This window comes from Ambystoma mexicanum, chromosome 5p (assembly GCF_040938575.1).
Source record: "Ambystoma mexicanum isolate Mex_15411 chromosome 5p, UKY_AmexF1_1, whole genome shotgun sequence".
In the NCBI taxonomy this organism is placed as follows: Eukaryota; Metazoa; Chordata; class Amphibia; order Caudata; family Ambystomatidae; genus Ambystoma; species Ambystoma mexicanum.
Window position 1 is genome coordinate 247,269,837 of NC_090930.1, and position 23,189 is coordinate 247,293,025.

At 49.2% G+C, this 23,189-nt stretch overlaps 1 protein-coding gene across 6 annotated transcripts in view; it reads right to left on the reverse strand.

The window, feature by feature from the left end:
* Positions 1-23,189, reverse strand: part of STAG2 (STAG2 cohesin complex component) — a 2,060,662-nt gene that overhangs the window by 1,209,388 nt on the left and 828,085 nt on the right. For 5 of the 6 annotated variants that reach the window (XM_069612659.1, XM_069612663.1, XM_069612660.1 and 2 more), the window contains exon 15: positions 20,164-20,271. In XM_069612659.1, the coding sequence (XP_069468760.1) occupies positions 20,164-20,271 (108 nt within the window). The remainder of the gene's footprint in view (positions 1-20,163; positions 20,272-23,189) is intronic. The other variant, XM_069612661.1, reaches the window with a different exon arrangement.

The following is a 23,189-nucleotide window of genomic DNA, read 5'->3' on the forward strand; positions in this document are numbered from 1 at the left end:
CAAACTTTTGGAGCTTGACAATTGTTTGCAGGCCGTAAGTCCAATACTTGGCACATTGTCGAATCTTTTTTGGCACAAGGAAGTAAGTTGAATAAATACCCTTGTTTACCTGGTGTCCCGGGACGAGTTCTATCGCATCCTTTGCTAGAAGATTGGCGATCTCTTCGAGGAGGATCTTCTGGTGGTCTAATAAATGTACTTTGACGTGGAGGGTGGTTTCGGGGACACTCAAGCAGTTCTATGCAGTATCCTGCGGACAGCACCCATCTATCTGATGTGATCCCTTCCCAAGCTTGGGTGAAGTTGGAAATGCGTCCCCCTACTGGGGATGCGTGACAGGGGACCTTGAATGGAACGTCACTGTTTTGCGGGAGCCCACCAAAAGGATGAACAAAGGATCCCCGACGTGGGTTAGGATTACAGAGAAAATGAACATTAGAGAAAAACGATTAACCCTTTCCAGTACTTCCATAGTAAGATGGGTTGTACTGGTTTAGTTCATAATTATTGATTAGTAAAGTCAATGGGGACTTTACATGTGTTAGGCAGAATCCTGTGCAATTCCCTTGGGGAACACTGCAAAACGATTAAGACTACAGGAGTAAGCAGTAAACCCAATTGGTAGCAGTCTGTACCACCCAGATTTACCTGGTAGCTGTGGCTGAGCAGTCAGACTTCTCTCAAGAAGACACAGTAGAGCAAGCAAACACTGACCAGAGCTTGTTATCAAAAGTATATGACAATGCATTACTTACTGTAAAAGCATTTCTGATGGTTGTATCTGCTTTGATTCACATGCTGTGCATAGTCCGACATCCAGTGGTCACTGCGGAGTATTGCATTTAGTTTTTCGTAGTCAAAAAGGGGACGTCGACAAGGCGTGTCTAACACTATCCCTATAGTGACTACAGTGTACCCACAATCCCTCACGCGTCGAGGTCCCTCGGTTTGTATTTTTTCTGCCCTGAGGGAGCCTTATAGACATGAGTGAGTACAGAAAAGCGAGATAAAAAGATGTCTATGTTCCTTCCATCCGAGCGGGTAGGAAGGGTGGGTGCATGTGAATCTAAGCAGATACAACCATCAGAAATGCTTTTATGGTAAGTAATGCATTATCTTCTGATGTTTGTTAATCTGCTTAGAATCACATGCTGTGCATAGACTAGCGAGCAGTACCCAGAGTTGGAGGTGGGTTGTGAGAAGGAACAGTAGAGAAAAGGTGTCTTAATACTGCTTGTCCCACCTGTGAGTCAGATCTAGAGTGGGCATCTAGACAGTAGTGTTTTGAAAAGGTATGTACAGAACTCCAGGTTGTCGCTTTGCAAATGGACTCCAGAGGGACATTTGCAATAAATGCTATGAAAGCCCCAGTGCCTCGATTAGAGTGTGCTCTTGGCTTGAAGGGTAGTTCGCTATTAGCAAGAGTGTAACAGAGGGTGATGCATTGTACGATCCATCTAGATATAGTGGATTTTGAAACTGCATCTCCTTCTCTTCCTGCTGCCACCGAGACAAAGAACTGATTAGTCTTTCTCAGTGGTCTAGTTCTTTCCATATAAAACATAACAGCCCATGCGAACATCCAGTGTATGCAGGCTTTTTTCTCCCAGGTTTGAAGGGTTTTGAAAGAACGTTGGTAGTTCTATAGATTGGTTCACATGGAACTTTGTTAAGCAGAAACCTGTGCAGTTCCCTTAGGGAACACTGCAAAAGATTTAAGACTACAGGTGTTGGCAGTAAACCCACTTGGTAGCAGTCTGTACCACCCAGATTTACCTGGTAGCTGTGGCTGAGCAGCCAGACTTCCCTGAAGAAGAGTTAGGCAGTATGCAAAGTATACACAATAGGCACTCGGATACAACAATACAAGCAAACACTGACCAGAGCTTTGGTATCAAAGTATATAATTATTTATTTAAAAACACACAGTTTGAAACACTCCAGCACTCTTATTGTAAAATATTCTAAACACAGTTACTATTGTAATATATACACCCCTTTTTTCCTTATCAAATAAGTCACTGTAAAACATAACTTATTTTCACACAGAGGTGAGCGCTTAACTAGATGGCACTCCAATAAGTTTGTGAAAAAGGGAGGGAAAAAGACAGAATATGGAAAGGTACACCACTAAGATTCAGGAACACTTAGCAAGGCAGAAGAGCAAAAGTCACTGGTGAGCCAAAGTCCAAAGGCTGGGCCCACTCAGAGAGCAGAGCACAAATGCGCCCAAGATCACACAGTTACACTGGGCTTAGAAAGTCTTGCAGAGGGTTCAAAAAGAGTTTAGAGGCGCTTAGGAAAGTTTAGCCAGGGTGTCCCAGGCTGACCCAGGTTCGAAAGCCGGGGGCTAAATCTACCCCGTACAGTCGGTAGCAAGGGAAGTAAGGCGGGACACGGTACCTTAAGTGGGAAGGATCCTCCAGCGGTGGAAGTTGTTCCTGGTAGTGCGTGCAAGTTGCGTCGTCGTCCAGGGGAAGAGAAGATCTCGACTTGGAGGAAAGATGAAGGTCGTTGCACTACCAGGGCAGAAACCAGCCGCACGCAGAGTTTTCCGGTTAAAGGTGGTACCTTTGTTTCGCGGTCGTGGTAAACGTGGTATCCCGGTTGCCGGGGTGCTTGGCACAGGCAAGGCGGCCACGAGGTACGTCGGGAAAGCGAAAAGACGGTGAAACTGGTTATCCCCACCAGTCAAAGGAAGAAGACTCTTCGGCGGGAGATTTCCTCTGTCGTTGGGAAAAGTGGTGAGGCAGTCCAGCAGGGCTCCATCGGTAGTGGTGTCGTGGCAGGTCGGCTCAGCTTCTCCCTCGTCGGATTCTTAGGTCCTGTGGTGACTTCTGAAGTTCCAGTCCCCAAAGCCCTGCTTTTATGCAGAAAACCCCCATTCACTCAGCCTAGCTGTCAATCAAACATGCTAAGTGGTTAGCCGGCCGGCTCACCACTTGGGCCAATCGGGATGGAGTGCGACTTGAGTTGCCTAGGCAACTCAGTCCAGGGGTGCCTAAATTCCCCTCCACCCCTCCTAAATACCCCAGACAGAGTGGCACCACTTTGGAGGGCTTCTGTGGAGAAGCCCGCCAAAAATGGAACAAAGGGCTCGACTTGGGTTGGAGTCACAGAAGAGAACACAAACGCCATTTTAGAATCAAGTTTTTTCAAAAAACACCAACCGGAGAATTAATATTAATTAAATAAACCGGCGGTATGTTCGAGGCTACCGTAAATAGAGATAGCAGCCTAAAACAATGGGAAATCCCATAGGAAAATATTTGCGGTTGAATATAAAAAGTAGTATCCACTGCCACCAGCCAAAACTCGATCACGGGGGACAGAGATGTGCCCCCTCGACTAACAGACCCCGGGGCAATTGAATTGCCCCAGCCAGTACGTCCACAATATGATGGTTTGTACTGGTTCTGTTCAGAATTTAAGACTAGTAAAGTCAATGGTGACTTTACATTCCCTGGGAGACAGTAGTCAGTCCCAGGGTATGGAGTCTATACTGGGGGGTCACTATGACACCCCTGTGTTACTGCACGGAGGGTGCTGTGTAACACACATCACAAAAACACATGAAGCCCTATGGAGTAAAAGACCCCATAGCCCATTAAACACATCCAGATTCAAAGAAACACACTCAAATCATGCCCAAGAGTGAGGGTAAAATCTTGGCAGGAGAAAAAAATAAACCCCAAAAATCCAGCAAAGCTGCTGGGGGTCTCACTAGGTTAGGAAATTCAGCCTAAACAGAGCATTCTCCCTAACAAACTTAGAAATTAATTTAGGTGCAAACCTAGGGTTTGTGCGTAGAACCACCTTATCTTTGTGAACTGTTACAAAGGGGTCTAGAATAGAAAGCGCTTGTAGTTCACTTACTCTCCTGATGAGGTGATAGCTATTAGAAAAGCAGTTTTAAGGGTGAGGTCCTTAAGCATTGCTTTGTGCATGGGTTCAAAGGGTGATCCCATGAGCCTGGTTAGTACCACATTTAGGTCCCATCCAGGAGCTGGGTTAGCTATGGGAGGGTGTATTCTTTTAACTCCCTTCCATGAAGGCCTTAATAACTGGGACTTTCAAACACGACACTAAGTTGAGAAGTGGTGTATGCGGAAAGTGCAGCCAAATTAACCTTAATAGAATTAAACACTAATCCTGAGTCTAGTAGGTGAGTCAGGTAGAGAACAATTTGTGTGGGAGAGCAGTCAACTGGGTTGATGCTCTTATTTCTACACCATATGACAAATCGTTTCTACTTGCTAGAGTAACAGTGACAAGTGTTATGCTTTCTAGATTCCTTGAGAATGTCCATGCATCTCTGCGGGAGTTGTAAATGACCAACTTCTATGATCTCAGGAGCCATGCTGCTAAGTTCATGGTCTGTGGGCATGGGTGTAGTGTCTTGCCCTTGTCCTGTGACAGCATGTTGTAGGGGCAGGGTAGTTTCACCGGTGGAGACAGAGACATCTCCATCAGGTGAGCGAACCATAGTTGCCGGGCCCACATAGGGGCCACTAGTATCATGGTGACTGGTTCCTGGTGCATCTTTTGCACTATCTTGTTGAGAAGGGGAGTCGGGGGAAAAGCGTAAACAAATTTCCCTGACCATGGTATCGATAGACTGTTCCCCATGGATTGGTTCTGGGGGTACCTGGAGGCGTAATCTTGGCATTGCGAGTTCTCCAGAGTTGCGAACAGATCTATTTCTGGGAATCCCCATTGTGTGAAGACGTCGAAGACGATGTCTTCTTGTAACCGCCATTCGTACTCTGCGGGCAGAGGGAAGTCTCTGCTGAGTTCATCTGCTAGCAGATCGAGTTCCCCTGGTACATGTTGTGACAACAGGAACATGTGCGAGAGCCCACTTCGATATGTTCTGGGACAGCTTGGACAGACCTGGAGAGTGAGTGCCCCCTTGCTTGTTCAGATAGTACATAGCTGTGGTGCTGTCTGTGAGGACCATCACCGTCTTCCCTTGCAGGTGTGCCTGAAAAGCCTTCAGTGCTGTGCAGACTGCTAACAATTCCAGCAAGTTTGTGTGTTTGGATGCTACGCTCAGAGTCCAAACTCTGTGTGCAGTTTGATGGGATAGGTGAGCCCCCCCCTCATCCTGTGAGGGATGAGTCTGTGGTTAGAGTGTCCTCCACTGCGGGGGTGTCAAATGGTTTTCCCATGACAAGTTTTTCCTTCGACCACCACCGTAGCGAGAGAACCAAGGCCTGCGAGACCACCACTAGATCGTCCCATTGTCCGCTGGCCTGACACCACTGGCTGTTGAGCCACTCTTGCATTGGAAGCATGCACAGTTGCGTGCGAGGTACCAAATATATACATGACACTATTATTCCCAGAAAACGCATTGCTTTGCGCACCGTCACCTCTCGACCGGCCACATATTGAAGGATTTGAAACAGCATATTTCGGAACCTCTCGTTGGAGGGGAAGACGAGGCCGTCCTTTGTTCGAATTAGTGCCCCCAGGAATTGTTTGATATGGCTGGGCTCTAGGCTGGACTTCTCGTTGATGGAGAAGCCCAGTTGGAACAAAAGGTTAACAGTCTTTTGGATATTTGAGAAACATGTCTCGTAAGAATCCAGTTATGAGCCAATCGAGGTAAGGGTATACTGGGATGGACAACCTGCGCAGGTGGGCCGCTGCCACTGCCAGTACTTTCGTGAATACCCTCGGCGCTGACACTATGCCAAAGGGTAGCACTCTGAACTGGTAGCGTTTGCCCTCTATCATGAACCTGAGCTATTTTCTGTGCGCTGGCAACATTAAAATATGAAAGTATGCATCTTTCATGTCCAGTGTTGTCATGTAATCCCCTTGCGATAACAGGGGGATTACATCCTGCAAGGTCACCATAAGAAATGTTTGAGGTTTTACAAATTTGTTCGCTGGGCGCAGATCTAGTACAGGGCGCATGGTTAAATCCTTTTTGGGTACAAGGAAGTACACTGTCTAAATACCTTCCGTTACCTGTGATAGAGGCACGACCTCTATAGCTCCTTTTTCTAGTAGTTGGTCCACTTCTTGAAGGATGGTGAGGTGTTCTGGTGACGGGCGTCGTCCCCTTGGGGGTCTGTACGTCGGGGAGCAGTTGAATTCTATACAGTAGCCGCGGACTATGGTCGATAGTACCCAGCGGTCTGATGTTATTCACTCCCATGCTAGAAGAAACAATGTTAGCTGGCCCCGGACCGGCGATGCATGGGAGGGGACCCGAATCTTTGGGTCATTTGGTGTTGGTGGCTTGGGAACCTCTAGGGGTGGAACCCCGACCTCTTCCCTTGCCACGACGCTGTCCTCTCTGGGTGTATTGTCCACTGGTTCCTTGATTTGAGGACCAGTTGCCTGCAGAGTACTGCTGCTGTTGATGAGGATGTTGGCGTTGGCCTCGAAAAAAGCGTTTTGGGTTTAAACCCCGAATTACGTAGCCAGGCATGACGTTTGAGGAGGATTCCTTGGACTAGGGAAAGGCCAGCCGTTTCTGCAGCATCTAGGATATTCTTAATGATACTCTGGTTGACTAAGGTTCCCTCAGTAACCGTGGCCAGAAGCCGAGTTTTTAGGGGTTCAGGTACCTCCTCAATGTCCTTGCTTAGTTTGCTGCATTGGGCATCTGCATAACTTGCCAATAAGGAGGAGTTGTTGGCAATCCTGGTGGAAAAGGCTGCCAAGGTTGTTTTCCTTTTACCTAGGGCATACAGCTTTTTACCTTCTTTATCTGGAGGTGCCTCGCTGGTTGATAGCGGGACCCCTGCCCTTTTTCTTGTATTTGTTACTACTAGGGAGTCCGGTACTGAGTAGCCCCTGATGTAGAACAGGTCCTATGGAGAAGAACTAAATAATTTTTCTATCCTTGGGTTGACTCCTCTGACCAATGCGGGTGTAGATAGCTAAGGAATGATTTGTCTCTTTACTGAGGCAAGGAGGAGAAAGGTTCGACTGACAGGGGGTTTCTCCTTGATAATCTTTTCCACAAAGTCTATGTCAGGAGAAATTTCCCCATTCTCGATGTCAAAATGCGCTGCTGCTTTGCGGAGTAGTACATTAAAGGTAGGTTCATCTATAGGTGACATATTCCTGATTGGTGAGTCTTTGGGGGCGGAGGGGGGACAGGTTTAGGGTGTCGGGTCTGTAGACACTGATGGGGACTGCCAGGGCTGTGAAGCACCTTCTTCTGGGTCTTCTTCAAAGCCCCCCATCACCCATGTCTGGGTCATCCTCGAAACCTTCCTGGTCTATGTTTTGTTCTCGTTAGTTAGTTAAGAACTCCTCATCGTCATGAAAGTGGGAGTCCTTTTCAGTGAGGTCATATAACTACATCCCTCTGTGGGGGGTTAAACAGCCTAGGGTATTTAGCTCTAGGATCCTCCTGATGCCCCTCTCTTGGTCTTTTGGGTGTGGGCAGGTATTGGTTAGACATAAAATTCTCCATTTCGTCCATGCAAAATTGGAGTCTCTCTAAGGTCCCTTGTGGTAGCCCAGAGCGGTCTGGGAGGGAAAACGGAAAGCTTTTGGCCTGTAAACGCTTTGATCTATCCCATAACGTCGAGGATAAGCTCCCATCGCCTTCTGAAAATGCCCCCTCCGCCATTTGACGGAGGGGGCAGTTCCTGCCTTCCTTCTGTCCCATTCGGCGTTTCCCTGGCCTTGCAAGCGGTATTCAGCGTCTTTTTCGCCGTCCTTCTCTGGCTATCGGTGGAAACAATATGCGCCAGGCTCTAGACGACTAAATGGTCTGTCGGGGGTTCCTCTGGCCTCGACGTTACAGGAGCTCGGGTTATCACTTTGCTCGCCACTTTCGGCGGCGGCGGGTGAGGAATCGGACCTAGACATGGCGTAGGCTACCCACCCTCTTGACCCTGCGGTCCTTTAAAGTCTTAGGCTTAAGAAGCTTACAGGCCGCACAACCGTCTTCTTTGTGGTCGAGGGGCAAGCAATGGTTGCACCGTTTGTGCTAGTCTTTCCAGGTGAATTTGCCCTTGCAGCGCGGGCAAAACCTAAAGGGTGTCCTCTCCATAGCTAAGGGAACGGACAGACGTGATAACAACCCCGAAGGATAAGGTGGGGAAAGAGAAAGGCATTCTTAATGAGAAGCAAGAAATGTCCCACGACCCCACTCTCCCTACTGTTTGAGGCCGGTGAGGCCAGGTCACGTGTTCGGCAACGCCGAAGGGTCTCCTCCGTCGAAGGCACAGCCATCGAAGATCTTGTCGGCGGAGAACAGCGTTGTCGAAGGAGGAACCCAATGTTAAATAACGACCAAAGGTAGGATTGAATATCTAAATAACAACCAAATGGTCGAGTGAATATTTGCAATGTCTCTCGAGGAGCTCCGCGTAAAGGCGACCAATATCTGGGTGGAAAAAAAACAATGAGGGACCTCGACCTGTGAGGGATTGTGGGTACACTGCACGTCACTATAGGGATAGCGTTAGACACGCCTTGTCGACGTCCCCTTTTCGACTACGAAAAACGAAATGCAATACTCCGCAGTGACCACTGGATGTCTGGCTATGCACAGCATGTGATTCTAAGCAGATTAACAAACATCAGAAAATTATTTAGCACACACTTTAGAAAATACACTAGCACTATCAAAAGCAAGTTCAAACACAATCAGAGAAGTATACACACCTCCCTTCAGAATTATTAGACAAGTCTAAGTCATAACACCACTTTTTGTCAAAACAGAGGTGAGCGCGTAACCTAGATGGCACTCCAATAATTAAGTTAAAGGGAGAGAAAAAGGCAGGTCATCAAAATAAAATAGTTCCCAACACTTTTAAAAGACCAAAACAGGTTAATGAAGGCAGAGTCTACTGTAGAGCCAAAGTTTATGGGCCAGACCCACTTTAAATGGAGCAAGGTGAAATGTGCCCAAGATATCACAGTTGAGAAATGCATTCAAGTCTTTGTAGAAATGTTCAAAAGAGGTTGGGGTGGTTCTGAAGCTAAAGTTAGGTCTGGGGGCCAACCCAGTTGGAAAGCCAAGGATTTAAGGCTCACCTTTAGCAAACCGTAGAAAGGGAGGCCAGGTGGAACACAGTACCTTTAAAGTTGAGGAAGCTCCAGCGGTGGCAGTTGTTCCTGGCAGCGGGCGCAGTTCGTGGTTTCGACCAGGGGAAGAGAGGATCTCGTCGAGGAGGGAACTTGGAGTCGTTGCACTGCCCAGGGAAGAAACCAGCCGTGGAGTTCGTCGGTTAAAAGGTACGTTCCTGGTATTCGCGGTCACAGTGGTGAAGCTTGGCTATCCGGCCGCCGGGGTGCTTGGCACGGGCGATTCGACCAAGAGACGTCCTGGAAGGCGAAATGGCGAACTGGTTGATCCCACCAGTTCAGAGGAAGAACACTCTTTCAGCAGAAGATCTTCTCTTGTCGGGAAAGTGGTGAGGTCATTGCAGCAGGGCTCCAACGGTGGTGTCGTTGCAGATTGCTCAGCTTCTCCCCTCTTCGGATTTCTTAGGTCCTGTGGCGACTTCTGAAATTCCAGTCCCAAAAGCCCTGCTTTTATGCAGAAAAACCCCCATTTAACAGCCTAGCTGTCACTCATACGGCTCACCACTGGGCCAATCAGAATAGAGTGCGACTTGAGTTGCTAAGGCAACGCAGGCCAATTCCCTCACCCACACATCCTGTGGAACCCAGACAGAGTGGCACCAGTTGGAGGGCTTCTGTGGAGAAGCCCGCCAAAAAGTGGAACAAAGGGCCTGACCTTGGTTGGAGTTGGAGACGGACACGAACGCCATTTTAGAAAAGAGTTCTGGCAAAAAGGCCCAACCGTTGATTTAATATTAAATAAAGCAGCGGTATCTTTAACATTGCACCAAAACGATGTGTGTTTAAAATCAATGGGAAAAATCCCTTAGGGAATATTCCGGTGGAATATTTTGCGTGGTAACCACTGCCACCAGCCAGAAACTCGGCAAGGGGGGACTGGACAGTGCCCCCTTGGAAATAGACCCAGGGGCAATCAAATTAACCCCTCTCAGTACTTCCACAATATGATGGTTTGTACTGGTTCTGTTCACAATTTTGGACTAGTAAAGTCAATGGTGACTTTACATGCCCTGGGAGACAGTCAGTCCCAGGGTATGAGTCTATGTTTGGGGGTCACTATGACACCCCTGTGTTACTGCACTGAGGGTGCTGTGGAACACATACACAAAAAACAGATGGTACCCTATGGAGTAAAAGACCCCATAGCCCATAAGCACACCAAAAGTCAAAGACATACCTCAAATCATACCTAAGAGTGAGAGGAAGAGAGTCTCACTCTGAGCAGGAGAAAAAAACAAACCCCAGAAAATCCAGCAAAGCTGCTGGGGGACTCCCTAGGTTTGGGAAATTAGCTTTATAAGACAATTTTCCCTAACAACATGCCCTGGGAGACAGTAGTCAGTCCCAGGGTATGGAGTCTACGTTTGGGGGTCGCTACGACACCCCTGTGGTACTGCACGGAAGGTGCCATGTACCACACATGTTAAAAAGATGATTCCTATGAGGGTGAGAAAAACCCCATAGTCCACAAGCACACGAGAGTCTAATACACACACTAGCAATCTGTCTAAGAGTGGGGAAAAAAGGGTCTCACTCTTAGCAGGAGAAAAAAATAAACCCTTTAAATCCAGTAAAGATGCTGGGGGACTCCAAGTAAGGGAAATTAGCCTTAGAAGAGAATTCTCCCTAACACTCACCCCCCCACCCCCTAGACTAAGGGACAGGAGGATCTAATCCACTCCTGGATGAGTCTCTTACCTCTAGTCGGTTAAAAACATCCTAGAGACCATCAGCATTTTGGTGGTGACATCCTGACCTGTGCTCAGTTGTAAAAATCAAACCCTTGGAGGCATATTGACCATCTTAATAGTTTTGGGTTTTCCCCTTTCATTTGCATCAACCATCTCAAGGGTTCTCCCTAACACTCACTGCCAGTCTTGAAGGTGAGCACGTCACCCTTTCAAACACATGTCCATGACTATTGTCAGTTGGGGCTAGTGTGGCGAACGAATGCCTCTTCAAGGACATTGTCTCTCTGGTACCATCATTAGAGATACTTTCGCCAAGACCCGAAGACGGTCTGAGGAATGTCCCTGAAACAGACCGACAACTGAGCAGTCACTGCACGACTTCATGAATACCTGGACCTCAGGCACTCCAAACACGCAGAGGCCATAAGACACAGCAAACACAAGGCGGCAAAGGCCAGAATACTCCACAGTTATTTGAAGATCTGGACAATCCACAATATGTTGTCCACTCAATCCTCATGGGGGAAGCCCCTGCCCAGGAGAGTGCTCAAGACCACCCCAATAAGAGAGTAACTAGGATGGTGAAACTTAAGACCTATTGAAATTAAAGGTGACGCCCAGGCTGTGCAATAAACTGCACTTTCGATCCAAGTGTGACGATGCCTGATCCAGGGGGGCGAACTTGGATGACCCAGTCGTCCAAATAAGGCAAGGCATGAACACCATCCCTTCTGAGGCAAGCCAATATCACTGCCAGCAGCTTGGTTAATATCCTGTGTGCCCAACATTGACAGAAAGGAAGGAACTTGAATTAGTAGTGGGAATGCCCTACTGCTAATCAAGGTACTCTCTCCCCCCCCCCACCCACCCACATGCTTTCTGTGGATGGGCACATGAAAGTAGGCATCCTGTAGGTCCAGCGAAACATGCCACTACTGCAAGTCTGTGGCTTGAGGGATCCAAGCCTGAGTAACCATCTTTAATCTGTCCTTAAGCAGACACAGGTTCAGAAGCTGCATATCCAGTATGAGAATTAAGCCCCAGTCATTCTTCAGCACCAGAAAATAATTAGAGTAGCAACCCTCGCCTCGTTCGGAGCGGGGCACTGGGATCTATGGCGTCCTTCACGGTTTAAAGTCTTTGCATCGAAAATTTTTCAACGAAATTCAAATGCATCGAAGGTTTTCCAACTAAAAGTTTATCAAATGCATTTTTTGTATTTTTTTAACCCTTAAAAACCCACCCCAAACAAAATCAACCGTTTACCCCCCACATATGCATTCGATGGAAAAGGTTTTGTTGGAAACTTTTGACACAAAGACTGGATACCATCCTTCGCCAGAAGCTGATGAACCTCTGCCAACAGGAGGGAGTCAGGTGGCAAGCACCGATTGGTAGGGGAAAGATTTGGAGGTGTTGAGCAAAGGGGAGACAGTATCCCTGGTGCACAACCAGTCATCGGATGGTGCTGCATTTGTTTGTCAGAGGAAGCTTTGTCCTCTGGCCTTGTGGGCATAGGAGGTGAAGAGGCGAGAATCCCTACCCCTGCAGGCCGTGGACTGTTGCACTGCTAGACCCAGAGATTTGGGTATCACTTTGGAGGAATGAAATATATGGAGTGATTTGTTGACTTAAAGCACAAACAAATTTCCATCAAACGACATGCCCAAAGGTTTTGACTTCATGTCGAGGGCGAAACCAGAGGTCCTCAACCAGGAGTACCTTCCCGACACCATTCCTGTGGCCATTGTATGAGCCATGCAGTCAACTGTATACAGGCCCAACAAGCATTTGGCGGGGCGCTTTGTTGCCATCCTTGACTAGAGCTTCAAAGCCATGCCTTATAGCTCCTGCGGGAAGTACTCTTTAGCCCCTTAAACAGCAGGCCAAAGGGCAAATGAAAGTTTGACCATGGCGCAAGAGGCGTTTCTGACCCTCAGACCCAGGCAACCTGAGCCGAAAATACTCATTCCCCAGGCTTTTACTCTCCCTGTATAGAGGTAATGAAGGGATAAACATTGTCTTGCAGTGGCGGCCAGGACTACCAGGCTCTGGGGGAGGCATGTGAAGACAGGAAACATGCCAGAAGGAGCCTGTAGGTGTACAGAGCATGTACAATTCTGGAGAAGTATCCAGACCACTTGCCTCTTGCATCCAAGGACAGTACCCAACCTCCCTGGGTTATAAGGGTTCCAGCCTCCATATAAAGGTCCCCAATATGGCACAAATGCACCGCTAGGTAGCAGGACATACTCCTGAGCAATCTCTGCACCAGTGGCGTCACGGAGTGACGAACTGGAGCTGAAAGATATCAGAAGATGAGTGGTGCAGTGTAGAGACGGGTCCTAGCATGAGGGCAGGTGGTGGGGTTTTACAAGGTCTCTGCCAGCTTGTCAGAGAGCAGGGTACACTGATGGCGTCGAGGCCATGGCAAAGTGGTCAAGCATCTTGAGGCGAAAGGCATCCCATTCCTCCAGCATGGAGGATTGGGAGGGGTAAGGTCACTGTGGCGGCTGTTCCTCAGTCGTCCCTTGAGCAGGGACGTTTCTTCCTGGAGGAAAAATGGTGCGTGAACGAAAAGTCTTGCATTTTATCTTCGTTTTGTCTTTGCGCACCAGTGACCGATCTTTGGTTCGGCACTTCATGCACAGGAACTTTGAGAGGGACCGGCTGTCATCGTTGTCTTGGTTGAGAAAAGGTAAAAAATATTGCTGTCTGCTCTCGAAGAGCCTTGGGGTGCATCAATTGGCACAGCATACAGTCCTATTTGTGGTCTTCCTCCAATAGACAGTACAGGCAACCCTCTGAGAGGGCGTCAGATCAATTATAAGTTACTCACCGTAGTGAGTAACATACTCTTAGTCCCCTTTCCTCCATGCTCCATGGGTGTCCATTCCAAGGGACAAAAGATGGACCTTTTTAACCCAGAAAAAAACCTTTTTCCCCTTTAAATTTAGAGGCGCGCAGGGGTGCGGCCCTGGGAGCATGCACTGCCCTGACTCGGCCATCCAGCGCTACACCTCAGTCTCCATTGACGCGTTGACAATAGATTTAACATTGCCTAATGACACTGGTTTTATTGGGGGGGGGGATGGGGGAGAGCATGGTGGGACGTATGGAGGAAAGGGGACTAATGACTAAGAGTATGTTAGTCACTACAGTGAGTAACAATTACTCTTACGTCCCGTCCCCTTTCCTCCAAACTGCATGGGCGATTACAACTGAATGTAGCCCCAGGGTGGAGCGGAGACCCTCCTTAAGCAAATAGGCGCCTGTCCGAAAGCTGCATCAGATCTAGAGCCGGCATCCAAACAGTAATGCTTGCAGAAAGCCGAAGAAGTGGCCCAAGCGGCCACCCTGCTCATGACTTGCCAAGGGACATGGCGCTGGAATGCGATGGCCGTTGCATTGGCCCTGACTGCGTGGGCGTGCATGTTTGGCGGAAGCGGCTTGCTCTGGCCTTCGTAGGCTTCTTTCATGGCTGAGACCATCCAGTGGGATATGGAGGTCTTGGAGACCCGATAGCCAGGTCTTGAGCTTCTGAAAGTGAAACAGGGTGCCCCATTTGCGGAAGCCCTTGGTTCTAACCAGAGTTTCAGGGTACACCTGACATCCAGGCAGTGCAGCACTCTGTGCTTCGTCCTTAGGATCAGCAAAGAACATAGGCAGGACCATTTCCTCGCCCAAGTGGAAAGCAGACAGCACCTTGGCCAGAAATGCTGGGTGTGTCCGCAGGACTACTTTGTCCCTGTGAAAGGTAGTATATGGCTCTGAGGCGACCAGCGCCTGGATTTTGCTGACTCGAGCTGAAGTGAGACCGAATAGTAAGGCTGGCTTGATGGCGACCAGCCTGATGTCTGCAGACACCCTTGGCTCAAACAGTTTGTGCGCCAGGGCGCCCAAGACTATGTTACGGTCCCACACAGGGTGCAGCCTCTTGATGGGTGGGTAGAGCCTTGCGAGTCCCGTCAAATGTTTGACGATAGGATTGGAGGAGGAGAAGATCCCCTCCTGAGTTCCTGTAAGCCCCAATGGATGCGAGGTACGTACGGCAGGTGTCCACCTGCACGCCAGAGTGGCTGAGGTGCACCAAGAAGAATAGCATGTCGTCCAAAGTACATGCCAGGGGGTCGATTCCCATGGAGTTTGCAGAGTGGCAAAACCTGATCCATTTACTTTTATGCTGGGCCCTGGTAGCCCTGTAGGATTTCCAGATTAGCCTGGGAGAGGCTGCGGTGTCTTAGCGTTACCTGCTCAGGAACCATGCTGTGAGGGTGCTTCTGTGGGGCGGGGTGGATGACAGGACAGGAGATGTGCTGGGCCCGTCGGGAGGTGAATCGGAAGCATCTCCGAGAGGCTGAGCAGCTCCGAAAACCATGGCCTGGCCCGTCACCATTGAGCTATTAGAATGATGTCGAGTTGGCGAGACCCCTTGATCTTGCAAATCAAATCTGTGAATCAGCAAAGTGAGTGGGAAGGTGTAAGCGGTCATGCCGTTCCACTGAAGCCAAAATGCCTCGGCCAGGGCGCCTGGGCCCTGTCCCAGCCAGCAGGGCGAGCTGAGGGTACTTCTTGTTGTGCCAGGTGGCAAAGAGATCCACCTGGGGATGACCCCACCTGTTAAATCTCCTGAATAACGAGGTCGTTTAGCTGCCACTCTTAATTGTCCGCTCCCAACCTGCTGAGCCTGTCCGCCTCCAGGTTGGAATCCCCCGGGAGATGGACTGCTGGAGGTAGATGCTGTTTTCCAGGGTCGCACTCCCACATGCTGCTTGCCAGTCTGCACAGAGGGGGATCTGGTGCCTCCTTGCTTGTTGACAGAGTACATGCTGGTCGAGTTGTCTGTCTGAAGGAGGACGACCTTGCCCCTGAGAAGTGGCAGGAATGCTCGGAGCGCTTACCAGATGGTGTTCAGCTCTAACCAATTGATGTATTCCTGCTCCTGTCGAGTCCAGGTGTTGTGGACCAAGAGATCACCCAGGTTGGCTCCCAAGCCCTCGAGCGAGGAGTCTGTGGTGATGGTGGCCTGAGGGGAGGGAGGACGAAAGGGCTTGCCCATCCGTAGGTTGCTGTCCCTGGACCACCATGTTAGGTTTGGATGGAGAGATGGAGGAAAGGTTGATTGAGAGCCCCACTCCTGGTTCCATGATGCTACGAAGTGCAGCTGAATCCTCCTCAATCTCGTGTGTGGGATTGCTAATAATACTGCAGTCAAGAGACATAGGAGATGATGGTACCACCATGCCGAGGTCACCTCTTTACTGAGGAAGTGGGTGGTGGCCCTCTTGATAGCCGAGATCTTGTCCTCCGGCGGAAATACCTTCTCGGAGCACATGTGCCAGATGAGGCCCAATAAGGTCAGTCTGCGTGGGCTGCAGCTGGGACTTCTTGAGATTGAACGAAAAGTCCAGATAGTGCAGTGTGTGCATAATGGCTTGGGAAGAGTAGTGAAACGCTTCCGGAGATGTAGCCCTGAAAAGCCAGTCGTCGAGGCATGGGTAGAGATGAGGGGGCCCTGCGCTCTGATGAGGGCAGCCACTGTTTCATGTGTCTGGTAAAGACCCTGGGGACCCAGTTGAGGCCAAACGGAAGGACCTTGTATTGGAAATGGTAGCCCATGATCCGAAAACCAGAGGAAAGAACGATGGGGCTGCCAAATCGGGACGTGTAAGTACGCGTCCTTCAGATCCAGGGAGCACATCCAGTCTCCCTTGCACAATGTCTCCGCTATAAAAGCTGACGTAACCATCTTGAATTTTTGTAGGGGTAGGGAGAGGTTGAGTGTGAAAAGGTCCAGCACAACTCTCAGACCCGCCTGGTTCTTCTGAATGGCAAAAATCCTAGAGTAAAAGCCCAAGCCTCGCTGGGAGGCTGGGACTTCCTTCACTGCCTAGCTCTCTACGAGCGACCGGATCTCCGCCAGAAGAGTTGCTGTCCCAACTTGAGGGAGGAGAGGATGTGATGGGATGGATGGGTAGGCGGTACCCTGTGGATACTACGGAAAGGATACAGGGGTCCTAGAAATTCTGGTGCCAGAAATGTGCATGGAGAGCAAGCCTGCCCCCCACTGGAGACATGTGGACCCGAAGGGGCGTGTCATTCCTTCTTTCACACGGAGGCTGTCAGGGAGAAGGGGGACTGGAAAAAGCCCTTACTCCACCCCCCCCACCCACCGTCCGTTTTGTTGCTTGAGCCGATTTGGAGTCATCGAGTGGTCAGACTGCCTGGATCTCCGCTCCTGGAAGCCGCGGAACCCTCAGTACGTACGCCCTTTGTCGTAGCGCTGCTGTGACTGGGTGCACGATTTGGGCGTGGTCTTTGTCAAGATGGATAAAGACTTGGCCGTCTGATCTGTTTTTCTTTTTTCTTTGTGTCCAGCTCTTCGACCGTGGAGGAGTGGAAGAGCTCCCCCTCCCCTCCCCGGCCTCCAACAGCAGGTCTAATATGCGTTCCTGGACGTCTGGGTTGAATTTCGTTGTACGGAGCCAGGCTGTCATGTCCGTGGCGATACAGATGGCATGGTCAGAGGTGTCAATAAGGGCCACGGTGGATTCCTTGAGGTCCTGCCGCAGCCAGTCCCGCCTTAAAATGCGATTGGCTCTGCTTAGGTAGTTCCGGGAAGAAGTCTGCAATTTCCCGCCATAACCTTTGGTTAGTGGCAGCCAGCATGGCATTGTGGTTGGCCTGATGAAGATGCAGGGACGTGTTGGAACACAGCGTCTTCCCGTACGCCTATAAGACCTTCTCCTCTTTGCCTAGCAGCGTCGCAGAGAAGGAGGCTGAGGAAGGGCGGATAGCAAGAGTGTATCCCCCTCCATCTGCATGTACTTGGCATCCAGGCGTCGATTGACCGGCTTGACAGAGTAGGGCTTGAACCAACCCTTCTTGGCCACGAAGACTACATTGGTCTGCAGTGGAATTGCTGTTTTGGCCGAGGGGTGTCACTTGAGAACTTCAGAAAACACCCCCTCCGCCGGTTGCTCAACCTCAGGTTGAGGTAGGCCCAGATACTCCGCCAGCCTCGCAAGACGTTCATGGAAGGCCCTGACTGAGGATGGCGTGTCAGGATGATCCTCCTCATCCGTATCCTGTGGGTCAGGAGGATCCTGCGAGGGGGCGGAGTAGCAGGAGCCGGAGGCTGGGGTACAGGGACCGGAGGCTGAGGCCAGTACAGAACTGCCTGAGGAATCTGTGGGGAGCCAGAGGCAGTGCTGGGGCCAGGGGCACCGGGGGAGGAGCCTGTGGTGCAGGTAGCATTGGAGGGAGCACGTCCTTGATGGCCCCTCTGAGGATAACCCCCCATCCGAGGGGATTTCAGGAGCCAGAGGAACCTCTCAAAAATCCTGTCTTCACAAGCCGGAGGAGTGGTAGGGGATACAGACGGGGTAGGGGAAGGCTGCTGGAGCCGCTGCATACCCTGCCCGTACGGATGCAGAGGGAAACTGCCCTGCCAAATGAAGGACATGCTGTATGCCACGTACGTGGTTGAAGCCAGTCCCAGCTTGACACTCATTCTTCGCCGAACTCCTGGAATGACGGTACTGTCTGGCGCGGCGGCCCTTTTTGTTGAGCTGCCTGCCACGTGCCTGCATCGTGTTGCTCGGCTCACTGAGCTCCGCCTCCTCCAAGACTCTTGAGTGTGGATCACAAGGCCTACCCTGCTCCTCGGGCCTAGACCCGGTAGGTGTGACACCCTCAGCCAGCAGGTTGATAGAGCTGTGTTTAGGCACAGCCCTCCCCACCCCCCGGCCATATTGCTGGTACAAGGGCGTGGCCCCTTGGACATAATGCTGGTAAAAGGGCAGAGACCCTCGGGTGTAGACCCGGTCAAAGAACCTTCTGGTCCCTCACACTGTCACTGGGAGGATCTGAGGATCCCTCGGCCAGTAGGCCGGTAGCTGGAGCAGCCTTGGTGCACGTGCTGGTACAAGGACCTGAGCGGTCCTTCCCATGCGGGCGAGTCCTTGAGAAGGAGTCTCCCTTGCGGAGTGCTATGAAAAATAGAGGCCCTACCTTGGGCCTGGCTCGATGTTTCACAAAGTTCTTGAGGTCCTCTGAAGGCCACTTATGGAAGAGCTCCCTCCACCTGGCTAGTCTGTTCTTCAGCAACCTCGATGACAGGGCGTTGCATGCTTTACAAGCTTGCCAACCATGGTCTGGGCCAAGGCAGCGTAGGCAGAGGGCGTGGGGGTCTGAAGCTGGGAAGAGCCTGTCGCAAGATGGACACCTGCCGAAACCTGTGGAAGTCAACATTTGCCAGGGAGGAGCCTGACGCCCGAGCACCTGAATGATAAAAAAAAGACAAATAAGAAGTATCCGCGCGTGGAATTACATGCCGAAGCCAAACCCAGAAGTGCTGCAGAATTCGGCCCGTTCCCGTAGACGCAGAAAAGGGGACTGAGGTGGGGCGCCTGAGGGCTGAATCAGGGCAGCGCATGCTCCCAGGGCCCCACGCCTCTAAATTTAAAGGGGACGAAGGTTTTGTTCTGGTTCCGGATCCCGTCCCTTGGAAGGGACGCCCATGCAGTATGGAGGAAAGGGGACGGGACGTAAGGGTATGACATCTGATGCCCGCAGACAACACAGGGTTTAAAATCAGAGGCATTTGACGATTCAGCATGGTGCAATTACATTTAATCATTCTAAAGAAGCAGCTTTCCAGAGGTGAGCATAGTAAATTAAAAAAGGGACTAAGGTCACAGGGTGCTGTGCCTCAATATATACTGTCCCTGATGTCAAGAGGGGGTCACGTAGATGCATCAGGCGGAGCTGTGCAATGCCCACATGGCAGCAGAAAAGTTTACGAAGAGCCGCTGCCCTGGGAGATGAATATCAAAGATGAGAAATCCGTGGAAGGAAGGCATACATTAGAAATGGTCATACATTTATTTCCTTAAACGCAAGCCTTAAGAACCCCAAAGAATTATAGTTTTCAGTCCAATAAATTGTTTCAGAAATTCTAAGATCTTTTCTATTCCAATAATTTACATAGCCCTTATTCCTTTTCCTTCACTAAACAAATGAGCTACTCGTATCATTTTGGGCTTTGCCTACTGCACCCACCTCTTCCCCCTTTGTACTTGGTGCAATACCATCAGTTGGCCGGTGAAAGGAATTTTGAGCTACACATCCCACATGGTTCCACAAAATCCTCAAGTTTAACAGCTCTAACCAAAGAGAAGGAGGGTCTCACTGATACAAATCTGTCTAAATATAAACTTCAACTAGAGACACTGCAAACCAAGCGTTGCCATTATGTTTGATAGAAATTCTATATAAATAATGCCTCTGCAGTTAGGTTGACAATCTGAAGTATGCTTATCCACTTGAGTATATGAGACATATTTAAAGTTCAATAGGGTAATTGGATTGCACTTTGAAATTACATAATGGTTTTGATGCCTACTTTTTATAAAGAAATTCTCCTGCTGACACAGCAACCGGACGGTGTGCAGAGTAAACTAGATGGTATACATTTTCACAGTCTTCCGCTGTTAAAACTTCATCACTGCTTCTATGGAAAAATGAAAATATTTAACAAGTATTCCAAAAAGCTAAAAATGCCAATAGCAGTACAAAAAGGCAAAGCAGGATATAATTTTCAAATCCCTTTACCATGTTGAAAATGTTACTGTAAGTTTTATATTAATGTATAGGTTTAAAAAGACTGAAAGGCACAAACAAACGTTAAAAAGAACGGACTGAGCAGATAGTAAATTGTAAAATCTAGTGCTACATGCAGAGTTGCAAAGTGAAAATACAAAGTATAACTAAGAAGAAATTACTTAACTTCAGTAATGTTCGGATGTCTAGGTCCCTCTGCCCACTTGCATGAGACACTGACAGCAACGAGGTGGTAGCCTGCAGCCAAACCAACTAAACTTGGTATTGATGGCACCCATGACTCCAGATACAATGTCGGGGGTAACGGGTATGAGCCACCTGTGACAAATGATCTGTCACACCCATTTTCTCAGTGGTCAGAGGCTAAAGAACTGCCAGTGTTTGAAGTAATCCCAATGAGGGCAGATGGGTTTATGAGAAATCTGTGGTAGGAAGGACAATCGGAAAGTAAAGACTTCAAAGGGAAGGAACAAGTTACTTACCTATAACTATTGTTCTCCAGCATGGGTCTGGCATGGATTTACATGCTCATGGATATTCCCAGTCAGGCCAGGAATCCTCAGTAAAAGAATGAGTTTCACTTACAAACTGTACTTCGCACCTCTAAACCCATCACTGTAATCTGGGTCATACTAACCCAAGCCAATGACAGTCCTTTCCCTAAGCCCCTCCTCTGGCATACATCTTCAGATTTGGTAAGCACGTAAAGTGGCATGGATTCAACATGCTCATGAATAAAGAATATATAGCAGTACCATATTAAACTACGGGAGGTGGCAAGGCTCAACAGAAGAAATAACTCCTACCTCCGGAACAGGCTCACCATCAAACAAACAGGTTGCGTAGCACTACTTGGCCGACCCTGGACTCCTCTCTGGAATCCCAGTCGACACAGAATCTCGTGAAGGTGTGCGTGGACCTCCACGTAGCAGCCCTGCAGATGTCCAGCAGGGACACACCAGACAGGAACGCTGTTGCCGCGATCACTCTGTTGGGCAGAATCCTGTGCAGTGCCCTTAGGGACCACTACACACAATTAAGGTTTTTGGTTAAAAAAGAAAAACTACATTTATATCTCAACCATCTGTTCACAAAACACTTCACTTCTATTAATTTAAAATCACACGTAAAATACACTACACACAACCAATTCACTTTGTGCAGCACAATTCAAGGTAAGTACCTTTGGATTTGACGGACCGGTGTGAAACAGACGTTACCGGGGGTACAGATGCGAACACTTTTTGACAGTAATGACAGTTCGGTCTTAATAAAAATGACGCGTACCCACAGGAAGAAATTTTACCAGAGTTAAACCACACTTCGCATATGAATCAACACAAGAGAGTTGGGGATAAAAATCATAGGCAATACTTTTGTCAAGGCAGATAGAATCAGAGGACACTTTCCTACAAGTGAATAAAAGTCAATAGGCCTGCGCCAGTGTCAAGTGGAACAGGGTTCCTGTTGTCGTGGATCACACGGTTAGTACAGTTCACGATTTGAAATTGCCAGTAGTACTTAGATATTGTCAAAAGAGGAAGCAAAAGTAATAAGAGGGAAGGAAGATCAGGACAAGCCTTTAGTGAGGAGAAAGGGGATCACCCAAGTTCCTCGAGGTTGGACACAGTACCTTATTCAAAGCGAAGAAGAGCTGGTGCTACAGCAGTTGTTCCTGATAGTTCTTGCAGACTCACGGTTCCTGTGGCTTCAGTTTTGGAGACAAGAAGGATGTCGTCTGGAGCTATCTGCACTACCCAGGGATGAAGCCAGCAGCAGCAAAAGCAACAGTGAATAAAAGGGGCGCTCCTTTAAAACAGGAGAGGCTCTTTAGGTGGCTATCCGGACCACTACAGCGGTGTGCAGCGATTTCAACCTAGAAGAGGATCCTCTGCCTGTGGAAGATGAGCTGGTTGATCCCACCAGGCTCAAGGGAAGACGACTCGGACTGGATCTTCTCTTGTCGTTGAAGGGTAGATAGCTCAGGACTGCAGCAGGGCTTCAACAGGACTCGGTAGTTGCAGCAGCCATCTTCTTCTCTGCTTCTCTTCGGTTCCTTGCAGTTCCAGTGGTGACTAAATCCCCCATTCACACAGCCTGGCTGTCAATCACACTGCAGGGGGGTTGTCCGGCCCGGACAACCACCCCAGCCAATCACAACAAAGTGTGACTTGGGTTTCCAAGGATACCCTGTGCAGGGAGTGACTACAACCCTCCCTCACATTCAGCCCACCTAAACACCCAGGCGCCAAAAGGAGGGCTTCTTGGGAGAAGCCTGACAAAAGACGGTGAACAAAGAAGGCAAACCTGCTTTGCCACGCAAAGTAAAACACAAGAAGGACTTTAACAAAAAGAAATGGCGAATAAACCCGACTGGAGCAAAAAGAAATTATTTGGTCAAGCGGGTTTATGTTCGAGGCTAATATAATAGCCTGCAACCGTACCACGTTTATATAGTGTAATCGTGGTAAAAAAGTTAGGGTAGATACCACTGCCACCAGCCAAGGCTAAATGTTAAAGGAATGGTTCGGTCAAAATGTTTTATTGCCCCTACGGGTCGGCCATGTGTTTTTAAGCTCGATTTTAGAAAAATGTCCTATGGACCTTACCCGAGTTTTCGTCCATTAAACGCACGCGAAAACAGACACCAGGGAGCTGCCATTTTGTGATAATCCTATCATTTCCCCCATCGTCCTGGCTGACCTGCTGTTGCGGCACTAAATCATATCCCCCGCCCCTGAGCCTGTCATCAGCAGACGCGTACCGCCCATTTCACAACGCCAAAGCACGTCTCGTGTCAACATTCGC